The following is a 14,389-nucleotide window of genomic DNA, read 5'->3' as shown; positions in this document are numbered from 1 at the left end:
GAGATCTGACCAGTCTCCTCCCCACACTCTCTGGTGTACCTCATACATCAGGAGCCATCAGCCCCTATTATAATCCTGCTCTCCCCTCACATCATGTCACTGTGTGTTACCAGCCCAGAGATCCGACCAGTCTCCTCCCCGATTTTCTCTGGTGTATCTCATACATCAGGAGCCATCAGCCCCCTATTATACTCCTGCTCTCCCCTCACATCATGTCACTGTGTGTTACCAGCCCAGAGATCTGACCAGTCTCCTCCCCACAGTCTCTGGTGTATCTCATACATCAGGAGCCATCAGCCCCTATTATAGACCTGCTCCACCCTCACATCATGTCACTGTGTGTTACCAGCCCAGAGATCTGACCAGTCTCCTCCTCACACTCTCTGGTGTACCTCATACATCAGGAGCCATCAGCCCCTATTATACTCCTGCTCCACCCTCACATCATGTCACTGTCTGTTACCAGCCCAGAGATCTGACCAGTCTCCTCCCCGATTTCTCTGGTGTATCTCATACATCAGGAGCCATCAGCCCCTATTATACTCCTGCTCTCCCCTCACATCATGTCACTGTGTGTTACCAGCCCAGAGATCTGACCAGTCTCCTCCCCACACTCTCTGGTGTATCTCATACATCAGGAGCCATCAGCCCCTATTATACTCGTGCTCTCCCCTCACATCATGTCACTGTGTGTTACCAGAGATCTGACCAGTCTCCTCCCCACACTCTCTGGTGTACCTCATACATCAGGAGCCATCAGCCCCTATTATAATCCTGCTCTCCCCTCACATCATGTCACTGTGTGTTACCAGCCCAGAGATCTGACCAGTCTCCTCCCCAAACTCTCTGGTGTATCTCATACATCAGGAGCCATCAGCCCCTATTATACTCCTGCTCTCCCCTCACATCATGTCACTGTGTGTTACCAGAGATCTTACCAGTCTCCTCCCCACACTCTCTGGTGTACCTCAGACATCAGGAGCCATCAGCCCCTATTATACTCCTGCTCCACCCTCATATCATGTCACTGTGTGTTACGAGCCCAGAGATCTGACCAGTCTCCTCCCCACACTCTCTGGTGTACCTCATACATCAGTAGCCATCAGCCCCTATTACACTCCTGCTCCCCCCCCTCACATCATGTCACTGTGTTTTACCAGCCCAGAGATCTGACCAGTCTCCTCCCCGCACTCTCTGGTGTACCTCATACATTAGGAACCATCAGCCCCTATTATACTGCTGCTCTATCCTCACATCATGTCACTGCGTGTTACCAGCCCAGAGATCTGACCAGTTTACTCCCCGCACTCTCTGGTGTACCTCATACATTAGGAACCATCAGCCCCTATTATACTCCTGCTCCACCCTCACATCATGTCACTGTGTGTTACCAGCCCAGAGATCTGACCAGTCTCCTCCCCACACTCTCTGGTGTACCTCATACATCAGTAGCCATCAGCCCCTATTACACTCCTGCTCTCCCCCCCCTCACATCATGTCACTGTGTGTTACCAGCCCAGAGATCTGACCAGTCTCCTCCCCGCACTCTCTGGTGTATCTCATACATCAGGAGCCATCAGCCCCTATTATACTCCTGCTCTCCCCCTCACATCATGTAATGTTACATGTTAGGAGTGTAACGGTTCCTTCCATTCAATCCAGACTTGATCAAACAAGGTTCCTGTACCGGCCATATCCAAGGATTTGTCCACAAAACTGACAGCAGGGACACAGTCTATGGAAAAATCATACAATAGATTAGTAATGTATCCGGGAGCTGAGAGAAACATAGAACCTCTTATTCCATCAATAACTACAATAGTGGTCTTCAGCAATATGGTGCAGATGGTATAGTACATAAGGGTATGGATCATTAGGTCTACCAACATGATGGTCGACAGGTCATTAGGTCGACACAAGCATTAGGTTGGAATAGGCAAGGTCGACAGTCAAAAGGTCGACATGGGGTTTTTCCACTGTTTTTTTTACCCGAATGTCGACACAGCCACACTGTGGATGGTAGGACATGAAATACCGCCTGTCGACTAAAAAAACTGTGAAAAACCCCATGTTGACATTTTGACTGTTGACCTTGGCCATGTCGACACAATGCTTGTGTCGACCTAGACCTGTGTCGACCTAATGGAGTTGACCCAATGCTTGTCGACCTAATGACCGTATACCGTACATAAATTAGTCCACAGACCATAAAAAGATAAACAATTAAAACAAAATTGTTTAGAAATGACTCCCTTACAAACCAAGCAGCTAATTGCCGGCTATATTCCCTGTGGCGCGGGTAAGGGCTGTTCAATTAAATAGCCTTTTTCCCATGGCTAATAATCGAGGTTCAGGCATGGAAACCCAATGATTTGACATAAACTGCAGAACCACTGGGGTTCATGAACCCAGTTATGGCTTTTTTACACAGACTTTAGCTGCAAGTTTCAGCCCGACTGCAAGGATTCACTTGGTGTGGAAATAAGCCGCAGGGTCAACCCCGCAGCTAATCGTATTTGCCCTTGAGGGGGTAATCTATCTGGAGTAATGACTGTCAGGCTAGCCCGACAGCCGTGACCCAGTCCCATTCTCGGCCGGTTTGACGTCAGCTCGAAAGGCGGGATTCAATGTCCCCCCTGCCGAGCACCAAAAGGGGGCATGGCTGCGAGATGCGGCCGAGAGCTCGTCGATTGCTGCAAATTCTCGGTAGAGTATGCCCGACTGCTTGTAAAGTGTGGCACATTCTGGCGAGATCCCTGTTCAATGCTGTCAGGGAAGACGGCATTGAATAGGGCTCACCCGGTATTTCCCCCGTCGGGAATAGCAGCGGGAGATTGATTACCCCCCCCCCCCCCATAGTTTTGTTTTTATTGTAATTGAAAGTTATTTTTGGCAAACCCAACAGGTACTTAAACAGTCCCAATGCTGTTGATGAGATTTTTAGAACCAGTTCGATCGAAAACGCATTTGCGTCACGTTTTGTAATCCCCTGCTTTCATCGGCAGCTGTTATTGTAGGTTTATGTTTTTGTTATGAGTGATTGGCTGGAGGTTTCTAAGAAAGAACAGAAATGTATTCTAGAGATGTTTATCATGTGACCTACAGCGTTACCGGTTACTTGCAGGGTCATGTGATCGTCTTTGTTCTCATCTCAGGTCTAGCAGAGTGTTCCGATAAGAGTTCCAGCAGATCTGGGATTATTCCTGGCTCCTGGCAGTTCAAAATGAAGTTGCAGCTCACTTTTAAAGCCTCCAAAGCGTATTATGTTCTGTCAGACGCTGCCATGAGCCTGCAGAAATATGGACGGGCGTTGCGGTACATGAAGCTGGCATTACAGTGTTACGGTGAGTTGCAGCTTGTCGGAGACACGAACATACCCTCATTTTGCTTGATTTTTACACAAAATATGTACAAAGATACAAATAAGCACCACAAAGACAATACAAGCAAAGGAACAATAACTTAATTATTATTATTATTGTTTATTTATGTGGCGCCACAAGGGTTCTGCACTGTCTAACAATACAAATAATGAATTACAGTACAAGAAAATTGAGGACAAGTACTTGGTAAATAAAGACCGTTCCGGAAGTTATAATAAATCTTTGCTATGCAGACTGGAAATGGCCATTAATTCTTATAAATCAGAAACTTGTAGTTATGGAACATACAGGTGTGGCGTATAAAATTGACAGTGCCCATCTGCGTATATTCGCGCAGACTACCATGTGACGGCAAGCATACACACACAAGTGGCCATTCAGGGGCGCTCTTGCCACTACCGCCATGCATATGCATCACAGGTAAAACCAACGAGGACAAAACAGAAACACTTTTGTTTTACATTATACAAATATTTCCAGTCAGTAATTCTTGTATCTTTTGCTGACATCCTGGATTTCCAGTCCTTACATATATGAAATAATCCTGTGCGTACTGACATGATCTAGACCAGGCATGTCCAAACTACGGCCCTCCAGCTGTTGTGAAACTACATGTCCCATCATGCCTTGCCACAGTTTTGCTATTATGGAATGCTAAAACAATGGCAAGGCATGCTGGGATGTGTAGTTTCAGCTGGAGGGCCACAGTTTGGACATGCCTGATCCAAACATTATCCATAAGCTTTATATGCATGTTTGGAAGGTTATGGTTATGGGGCACCGATGTTGCTCATGTATTACAATTTCACTAATCCCTATGACAATACCATCATTGCAGATGCGTACAGCTGCCTGAGTACCAGGCAGGCTCCTGACGGGATGCGGCTGCTGTGCCAGTACCTCACGCTCTGCGGTGACATCCAGCTGATGCTCGCCCAGAACGCAGGCAACAGGACCGCGTACTTTGAGGAATACAACTACCAGACTAGAGAAGATCAGGAAATCCTGCACAGCCTCCACCGAGAGTCCAGCTGTGAAGGTGAGGAGCCTATCCCTGCTGGCCTTCTAGCCCTGAGATATACGTGGTAGTCACATGTCACACACCCATATAAAGCTCCTATAGGATAATAGATGTACGGATATGCGTGTTTGGGATGGCGACGGTCAGAATACAGACGCCGGCATCCCAAAGAAGGGAATGCAGACGGGTATACTTATACTATAGTATACTTATCCAAACCCAATTCTAACCTTCCCCAATAGTGCTTAACCCTCCCACCCAGATGCCTATACCCAACCACTCCACAGCCTAACTCTAGTCCGTCCGTTCACACACACGCACACACACACAGCCACAGCCTAATTTTAAATCACAGCAATTGCAATGTTTTATCCGTATCATTGGTTTGCCTGTCCATTTTATTTTAAAGAAATATATCTCCTAAAAATAAAGTTATTTAATAACTATTTACCAATGCATCAGTGTGAGCTGTATGGTAGTAACATTGCTGATGTATATTCGCCTGTACGTGGCCCTCATTGGGCAATACTCCTGACCTGGCTGCTTGACATTGCTTATTAATGCTAATATATAATATATGGGATGTGTGGTCCAATGTATGCAAGGAATTTGATATCTGTAGAACAGCGATTCTTAAACTGTGGGTCCCGACCTTCTCAGCATGGGGTCGCGACTCCATGTTGCTGACCATCAGGCTGATGACTTTTCTAATCTCAGTCAGTGATTCAAGGAAACTGAATAATCAGTTGAATTGTCTGTTATATTAGACTCCTCCCATCACTCTGTGCCCCCACAATGCTGCCTGCTGACTACACGTGTGATGTGATGGGTTATGGTATATTAGACACCTCCCATCAGTCTGTGCCTCCACAATGCTGCCATGTATGTGCTGTCTGCTGACTACACGTGTGATGTGATAGGTTATGGTATATTAGACTCCTCCCATCACTCTGTGCCTCCACAATGCTGTCATGTATGTGCTGTCTGCTGACTACACATGTGATGTGATGGGTTATGGTATATTAGACTCCTCCCATCAGTCTGTGCCCCCACAATGCTGCCATGTATGTGCTGTCTGCTGACTACACATGTGATGTGATGGGTTATGGAATATTAGACTCCTCCCATCACTCTGTGCCTCCACAATGCTGCCATGTATGTGCTGTCCGCTGACTACTCATGTGATGTGATGTGTTATGGTATATTAGGCTCCTCCCATCACTCTCTGCCTCCACAATGCTGCAATGTATGTGCTGTCTGCTGACTACACCTGTGATGTGATGGGTTATGGTATATTAGACTCCTCCCATCACTCTGCCTCCACAATGCTGTCATGTATGTGCTGTCTGCTGACTACACGTGTGATGTGATGGGTTATGGTATATTAGACTCCTCCCATCACTCTGCCTCCACAATGCTGTCATGTATGTGCTGTCTGCTGACTACACGTGTGATGTGATGGGTTATGGTATATTAGACTCCTCCCATCACTCTGTGCCCCCACAATGCTACCATGTATGTGCTGTCTGCTGACTACACATGTGATGTGATGGGTTATGGTATATTAGACTCCTCCCATCACTCTGTGCCCCCACAATGCTGCCATGTATGTGCTGTCTGCTGACTACACATGTGATGTGATGGGTTATGGTATATTAGACTCCTCCCATCACTCTGTGCCTCCACAATGCTACCATGTATGTGCTGTCTGCTGACTACACATGTGATGTGATGGGTTATGGTATATTAGACTCCTCCCATCACTCTGTGCCCCCACAATGCTACCATGTATGTGCTGTCTGCTGACTACACATGTGATGTGATGAGTTATGGTATATTAGGCTCCTCCCATCACTCTGTGCCCCCACAATGCTGCCATGTATGTGCTGTCTGCTGACTAGACAAAACAGAGATAGATGCCAATCGCACAAGAAAAATCTATTTAGGTATGGTTAGGTGGACCCTTTTTATCTTGTATTACTCTGTGATTTTATCACATAGAGACCCGTAAGGGTGTGCTACCATAAGACATTGGGTACAAGCAGAATTTTTGGAAGAAAAAGAATGTGTGTTGCTGGTGCACCAAGGATTAACGATACAATAAGATTGAACTTTTATTAGAAATCATTAAAAGATTGCGAAATAAAACACACAAACATATACATAGACACAGACTAGTGAAAATAAAAAAGGATAAAAATCCTTATTCAGCTGAGCTCCCGATATATTCTTTAGTTTGTCGGACAAATCAATATATTATCACAGATCCACCAGTGTGTATGCAGCAATGTCCACGGGGAAAATCCCTGTTGGAAATGCTGAATGTCCCACAATATAAAGTTTATGCTGTATGTGCGGTCAACCTGCTAGATATCTCCCATTTTTTCTCTACCGTGAGAGGGGATTGATATCTATTGCAGGAAAAAACTTTAAGAAGCAAAAAACGGCGTCCTATGTATGGATTCTAGACCTCTGGCGCAGTGTGCGGTTAGTGTTTTTCCGTCACCTGCCCAGGGTCTGATGCTAGCCCTCTCAGATTGTCAGCCGTGGTTCTAAATGTAGCAGCGTCTGGGGGTTATACCCGTACAGCTTCTATGAGTATGCCTGTGCAGAACTCTGCAATACAGGCTGCCTGTGTGCGGTGGGCTGTCCAGCGTTTAGACACCACACTTTCCGGCAGGGGGTTCCATGTACAGCAGAGACCCGTCAGCGCATCATACAGTAATCAAAATACATTTGTATGTGGGGAGGGGGTATCCTGAGGAAGCTCTTGCAAAGCGTGCGCCGACCGCACATCAGTTTTGACTCCCGATACCCCCTCCCCACATACAAATGTATTTTGATTACTGTATGATGCGCTGACGGGTCTCTGCTGTACATGGAACCCCCTGCCGGAAAGTGTGGTGTCTAAACGCTGGACAGCCCACCGCACACAGGCAGCCTGTATTGCAGAGTTCTGCACAGGCATACTCATAGAAGCTGTACGGGTATAACCCCCAGACGCTGCTACATTTAGAACCACGGCTGACAATCTGAGAGGGCTAGCATCAGACCCTGGGCAGGTGACGGAAAAACACTAACCGCACACTGCGCCAGAGGTCTAGAATCCATACATAGGACGCCGTTTTTTGCTTCTTAAAGTTTTTTCCTGCAATAGATATCAATCCCCTCTTATGGTAGAGAAAAAATGGGAGATATCTAGCAGGTTGACCGCACATACAGCATAAACTTTATATTGTGGGACATTCAGCATTTCCAACAGGGATTTTCCCCGTGGACATTGCTGCATACACACTGGTGGATCTGTGATAATATATTGATTTGTCCGACAAACTAAAGAATATATCGGGAGCTCAGCTGAATAAGGATTCTTATCCTTTTTTATTTTCACTAGTCTGTGTCTATGTATATGTTTGTGTGTTTTATTTCGCAATCTTTTAATGATTTCTAATAAAAGTTCAATCTTATTGTATCGTTAATCCTTGGTGCACCAGCAACACACATTCTTTTTCTTCCAAAAATTCTGCTGTCTGCTGACTACACCTGTGATGTGATGACCTTCTACAGTCACTTGTTGGGGTCCTGTCAGTACTTTTATTGTCTGATGGGGTCCCAGAGCAAAATAGTTTGAGGACCCCATGCTATAGAAGACCTAATAAAGACACATTTACTTTTCTTCATAGGCTTTTCCTTTATAACCGACCTGGTCCCTGACTTGGAATGCCAGCTTTCCATTAGCTGCAAATGCTACGAAACAGCCAATGAAGTCCTGATGGTCACACTGTTGGTGGACCAGTACCCAGAACAGCAGACTCAGGTGCTAAAGAGACTCGGGAACGTACGCAATGAGATTGGAGTGTTTTACATGAACCAGGCAGCCGCCATGCAGTCTGCAAGATCAGGTGAGCGGTGGCGTGCGCAGAGGTTTGTGGTCTGTGGCGCAGAGGGTGGTATGTAAAGCTGGCCCAGTATATATCAACAATGCCCTAGTCTGCATGAGCCAGCACTTACCACCACATAATCCAGCAGCACATACATTTTCTCCTTCATCCATCTAAGCCCTGGCCGGTTGGCTTTGTTCATCTACGTAGTTATTTCTGAGCACGTGCAACCAGTGAAGAGGTGGAAACTATGATATAGGTGAAAAGCATGCCCAGGATTTGGGGGGCACATGTTCCACATGTAGCACACACATAGGAGGTTCTGATTAACAAAGAAGACCTTTTGGCAAGGGCGTAACTAATACTCGGTGGGCCCCATAGCAAAATCTTGAAAGGGGCCCCCCTGCCCTATTGTCACTAGAATACCCATTGGGGCGGAGTAGAGGACTAGAGTGGAGGGGCAATAGAGGGCTGGAGAAGAGGTCAAGTGCGGGAGGGGGAGTAGAGGAGGTAGAGGAGCTGAGGGAGCCAGGGGCAGTAGAGAGAGAGTGGTGTGGGGAGTAGAGGACTAGAGTTGAGGAGAGATGGCAGAGCATGGTTTGAAAGACAATCACTTTGTGGCTCCTAATACCCTCTCCCACGTGGGTACCTGTGGCATTGGCAGGGAATTAGGATCCTGAATCTCACCCATTCACCAACCGATGTCTCCTGCTCAGGGCACCGAGTATCCCACTCGCTGGTACTACCTGCTCCCTCACCCTGCCGGGTCTCTCTCTTGCCAAAGCGGTGTGGGTCACCGGGCCAGGCCTTCCACTCATCGGTGTGGTGTCTCCCGATCACAGTGCCTCATCCCTCAGCAGTCCACTCCCCAGTGCTGCAGTCACTTTAAACACACAGATGAAAGAGGGCGCAGGGCAGCAGCGCAGCCACTGCCAGTGTAACAGAATAAAAGAAAAATCAAGAGTGCAGGGGATAGCCTGCTGGACATTGGGGCCCCCCAAACCGCTGGGCCCCACAGCAGTTTCACCCTCCATAGTGACGTCACTGCCTTTTGGGTTTCTCTTTAATACGCATACCTCCCAACATTGACGAGATTGTAATAGGGACGATGGGTGTGGCTTCAAAATGTCAGGGGTGTGGCCCCATCAGTGGGGCCGTATACTCTAGTACCCAGATGGCTGCAGCTTACATTATCCGGATAAATTGGAATACACCTGCTGCCAGAGCACCCCACTCCTTGGGCCCGTTTCTGAGTGCGCCACATCCAGAGATCGCTAGCAAACTGGATACACATCTTAGTCTTTACTCTGTGTCTGCAGAATATGTATTGCTGGGTGGCAACTGGGCATATGTATCAAATATTTCCTGGGTATGTCATGGGCTTCAACTGTAATTAATAGAAAGTGGGCACCGTATTTGCTGCCCCAAGTGTGGGATGGTGAAATTGCAGGTGATAGTGATACAGTCGTGGACAGAGGAGTGGGGCGGCGCGGTTGCACATAGACGCACTTGACTCGGAATTCCAGCAAGTTTTCGCAGTAGTGTTCCGTTGTTGTGGATGTCCAAACTTGTGATCCCCTTATGGGTGAATGAGGTCCTTTTGTCGGACTTAGGTGTAGAGGGGACGCGCTACAGTTTTGTTTGTATGATAACTCCCGCAGAGGTGGCCACATACATCTGTCCTCACCTAGCGCTGAACATACACAATTATTGTGCCAGAGTGTTGAGGTTTAGCTGTGCTAAAACACTAATCCTCAGTAACTAGTACATTTAAAGGGAGGAGTTAGAGTTAAGCACTAAGGGGGGGGGGTTAGGTTTAGGTTGCAGGTACGAGGGTTAGGGTGGTGGGGGAAGGTTACAATACTTTCCAGGTGTTCAGATTCTACGCATTGAGATTTATTAAGTTTCTTATATAGCGCATCAGATTCTGTTGCGCTTTACAATAGGAGACAGTGATGCAACAAATTGGGTATTTACAGACAGTCAAAGGTACAACAATTACAATATAGATATGCTTTATTGCATTAATTCCACCAGAATTGAGATGCCACTGTCTGTCTTCTGGCTGCCAAAATCCCATAGCAAACCCTTTATTGCGTGTTTACGTTCATGTCTGATTGATGCGTTTGTTCCGTTTGGAATCTTATACTGTAACATGGTTTTTGACTGATGTTACAGGAAACAACGGCGTTTCCAGCACAGAACAAGAATTATGGAAGAAGAGCTTCTCCAGCTTCGAAAAAGGAATAATGAACTTTGAAACTATAAAGGACAACACAAACATTGCTCTCTTATTATGTAACAGTGGGCGGCTGATGAGGATATGTGCCCAAGCCCACTGTGGCAGTGGGAGCGATGCCAGTAGGGGGGAGTTCTCTCCCGAGGAGGCGCTCTACTACAATAAGGTGGGTGTTACGGGTTTGAGGACCACATTATGTAATGTACAAGGTAGCTTTTAGTATTGGGTCAGTTATGGTTCTATTCAGCAGCAGCTGCAGCGCAGGCCAAAGCAGGGCACTTGTAGAGCACATACATACATACATACATACATACATACATACATGTATGTATTCAATCCCTCAGAAATCAGTATAAACTATTACACAGATAATCCAATAGGAATCCTGGGGGCGGGCTTAATTCTGTAATGGTTTGTGCTGATTCCCGGGTGCTGTGCAGTTGGCGCTGGCGATCCCCAGGGGATTGAGCCAGCACATACGTTACATACATGATAACATTATTATTAAGTAGTGGCTGCAGTAGTAGTACATACAGTAGTGGCTGCATACTATTTTCAGCCCTTTACTTAACTATTGTACGTTACATGTGGTCATCTTGAACATCCTATATAACAGAACGTTAATGTCGCCTAATCTTCCTCCCTGCACAGGCTATTGATTACTACCACAAGGCATTGAAGTCGTTGGATAAAAGAGAGGCTCATCCCGCTGTTTGGGACTCTGTGTATTGGGAGCTGTCCACCACATATTTTACAATGGCCACCCTGCTGCAGGACTATGCGCCCACATCTAGGAAAGCGCAGGAGCAGGTAGTTATACAGAGCAGGAGGCATTTACATCTATTGTGTGAGGCAGAGATCTACAACCTGCAGCGCTCTGCTATTGTTGTACTACAAGCCCCAGCATGCACTCCATGCAAATTCCTGACTGCAAGAATGTGTGAAACTATGAGAAGATTAATTTGGGAGTGAGGTTAAAAACATTGCGTACCTTGTGCCTAATTTTGGATTACTGCGGGTATGCGGGCTTCCGGGGGTGTCAGTGTGAGGATAATATACTGTAGGTGAGTGTAGGCTAGGTGTGTCGGTAGTATAGCTGGGAGTAGAGGAGGTGTGAGTAGTGTATGGTAAGTGTGAGGGTGTGTCGGTAGTATAGCTGGGAGTAGAGGAGGTGTGAGTAGTGTATGGTAAGTGCGAGGGTGTGTCGGTAGTATAGCTGGGAGTAGAGGAGGTGTGAGTAGTGTATGGTAGTGTGAGGGTGTGTCGGTAGTATAGCTGGGAGTAGAGGAGGTGTGAGTAGTGTATGGTAGTGTGAGGGTGTGTCGGTAGTATAGCTGGGAGTAGAGGAGGTGTGAGTAGTGTATGGTAGTGTGAGGGTGTGTCGGGAGTATAGCTGGGAGTAAAGGAGGTGTGAGTAGTGTATGGTAAGTGTGAGGGTGTGTTGGGAGTAGAGGAGGTGTGAGTAGTGTATGGTAAGTGTGAGGGTGTGTCGGAAGTATAGCTGGGAGTAGAGGAGGTGTGAGTAGTGTATGGTAAGTGTGAGGGTGTGTTGGGAGTAGAGGAGGTGTGAGTAGTGTATGGTAAGTGTGAGGGTGTGTCGGGAGTATAGCTGGGAGTAGAGGAGGTGTGAGTAGTGTATGGTAAGTGTGAGGGTGTGTTGGGAGTAGAGGAGGTGTGAGTAGTGTATGGTAAGTGCGAGGGTGTGTCGGTAGTATAGCTGGGAGTAGAGGAGGTGTGAGTAGTGTATGGTAAGTGCGAGGGTGTGTCGGTAGTATAGCTGGGAGTAGAGGAGGTGTGAGTAGTGTATGGTAAGTGCGAGGGTGTGTCGGTAGTATAGCTGGGAGTAGAGGAGGTGTGAGTAGTGTATGGTAAGTGCGAGGGTGTGTCGGTAGTATAGCTGGGAGTAGAGGAGGTGTGAGTAGTGTATGGTAAGTGCGAGGGTGTGTCGGTAGTATAGCTGGGAGTAGAGGAGGTGTGAGTAGTGTATGGTAAGTGTGAGGGTGTGTCAGTATTATAGCTGGGAGTAGAGGAGGTGTGAGTAGTGTATGGTAGTGTGAGGGTGTGTCGGTAGTATAGCTGGGAGTAGAGGAGGTGTGAGTAGTGTATGGTAAGTGTGAGGGTGTGTCGGGAGTATAGCTGGGAGTAGAGGAGGTGTGAGTAGTGTATGGTAAGTGTGAGGGTGTGTTGGGAGTAGAGGAGGTGTGAGTAGTGTATGGTAAGTGTGAGGGTGTGTCGGGAGTATAGCTGGGAGTAGAGGAGGTGTGAGTAGTGTATGGTAAGTGTGAGGGTGTGTTGGGAGTAGAGGAGGTGTGAGTAGTGTATGGTAAGTGTGAGGGTGTGTCGGGAGTATAGCTGGGAGTAGAGGAGGTGTGAGTAGTGTATGGTAAGTGTGAGGGTGTGTTGGGAGTAGAGGAGGTGTGAGTAGTGTATGGTAAGTGCGAGGGTGTGTCGGTAGTATAGCTGGGAGTAGAGGAGGTGTGAGTAGTGTATGGTAAGTGCGAGGGTGTGTCGGTAGTATAGCTGGGAGTAGAGGAGGTGTGAGTAGTGTTTGGTAAGTGTGAGGGTGTGTCGGGAGTATAGCTGGGAGTAGAGGAGGTGTGAGTAGTGTATGGTAAGTGTGAGGGTGTGTCGGGAGTATAGCTGGGAGTAAAGGAGGTGTGAGTAGTGTATGGTAGTGTGAGGGTATGTCGGGAGTATAGCTGGGAGTAGAGGAGGTGTGAGTAGTGTATGGTAAGTGTGAGGGTGTGTCGGGAGTAGAGGAGGTGTGAGTAGTGTATGGTAAGTGTGAGGATGTGTCGGGAGTATAGCTGGGAGTAGAGGAGGTGTGAGTAGTGTATGGTAAGTGTGAGGGTGTGCGGGGAGTATAGCTGGGAGTAGAGGAGGTGTGAGTAGTGTATGGTAAGTGTGAGGGTGTTCCGGGAGTATAGCTGGGAGTAGAGGAGGTGTGAGTAGTGCATGGTAAGTGTGAGGGTGTGTCGGGAGTATAGCTGGGAGTAAAGGAGGTGTGAGTAGTTTATGGTAAGTGTGAGGGTGTGTCGGGAGTAAAGGAGGTGTGAGTAGTTTATGGTAAGTGTGAGGGTGTGTCGGGAGTATAGCTGGGAGTAGAGGAGGTGTGAGTAGTGTATGGTAAGTGTGAGGGTGTGTCGGGAGTAGAGGAGGTGTGAGTAGTGTATGGTAAGTGTGAGGATGTGTCGGGAGTATAGCTGGGAGTAGAGGAGGTGTGAGTAGTGTATGGTAAGTGTGAGGGTGTGCGGGGAGTATAGCTGGGAGTAGAGGAGGTGTGAGTAGTGTATGGTAAGTGTGAGGGTGTTCCGGGAGTATAGCTGGGAGTAGAGGAGGTGTGAGTAGTGCATGGTAAGTGTGAGGGTGTGTCGGGAGTATAGCTGCGAGTAGAGGAGGTGTGAGTAGTGTATGGTAAGTGTGAGGGTGTGTTGGGAGTAGAGGAGGTGTGAGTAGTGTATGGTAAGTGTGAGGGTGTGTCGGGAGTATAGCTGGGAGTAGAGGAGGTGTGAGTAGTGTATGGTAAGTGTGAGGGTGTGTTGGGAGTAGAGGAGGTGTGAGTAGTGTATGGTAAGTGCGAGGGTGTGTCGGTAGTATAGCTGGGAGTAGAGGAGGTGTGAGTAGTGTATGGTAAGTGCGAGGGTGTGTCGGTAGTATAGCTGGGAGTAGAGGAGGTGTGAGTAGTGTTTGGTAAGTGTGAGGGTGTGTCGGGAGTATAGCTGGGAGTAGAGGAGGTGTGAGTAGTGTATGGTAAGTGTGAGGGTGTGTCGGGAGTATAGCTGGGAGTAAAGGAGGTGTGAGTAGTGTATGGTAGTGTGAGGGTATGTCGGGAGTATAGCTGGGAGTAGAGGAGGTGTGAGTAGTG

The 14,389-nt window shown here is 47.5% G+C and overlaps 1 protein-coding gene across 1 annotated transcript in view; it reads left to right on the top strand.

The window, feature by feature from the left end:
* The window catches only part of EDRF1 (erythroid differentiation regulatory factor 1), a 48,911-nt gene that overhangs the window by 18,713 nt on the left and 15,809 nt on the right, over positions 1–14,389 (top strand). The window contains exons 15-19 of the mRNA XM_083149534.1: positions 3,156–3,344; positions 4,222–4,422; positions 8,088–8,306; positions 10,464–10,690; positions 11,176–11,334. Of these exons, the coding sequence (XP_083005660.1) occupies positions 3,156–3,344; positions 4,222–4,422; positions 8,088–8,306; positions 10,464–10,690; positions 11,176–11,334 (995 nt within the window). The remainder of the gene's footprint in view (positions 1–3,155; positions 3,345–4,221; positions 4,423–8,087; positions 8,307–10,463; positions 10,691–11,175; positions 11,335–14,389) is intronic.

This window comes from Crinia signifera, chromosome 6, assembly GCF_055691185.1.
Source record: "Crinia signifera chromosome 6, ASM5569118v1, whole genome shotgun sequence".
NCBI lineage: Eukaryota > Metazoa > Chordata > Amphibia > Anura > Myobatrachidae > Crinia > Crinia signifera.
Note: the sequence above shows the minus strand (reverse complement) of the source record. Positions and strands in the feature narration are given on the sequence as shown.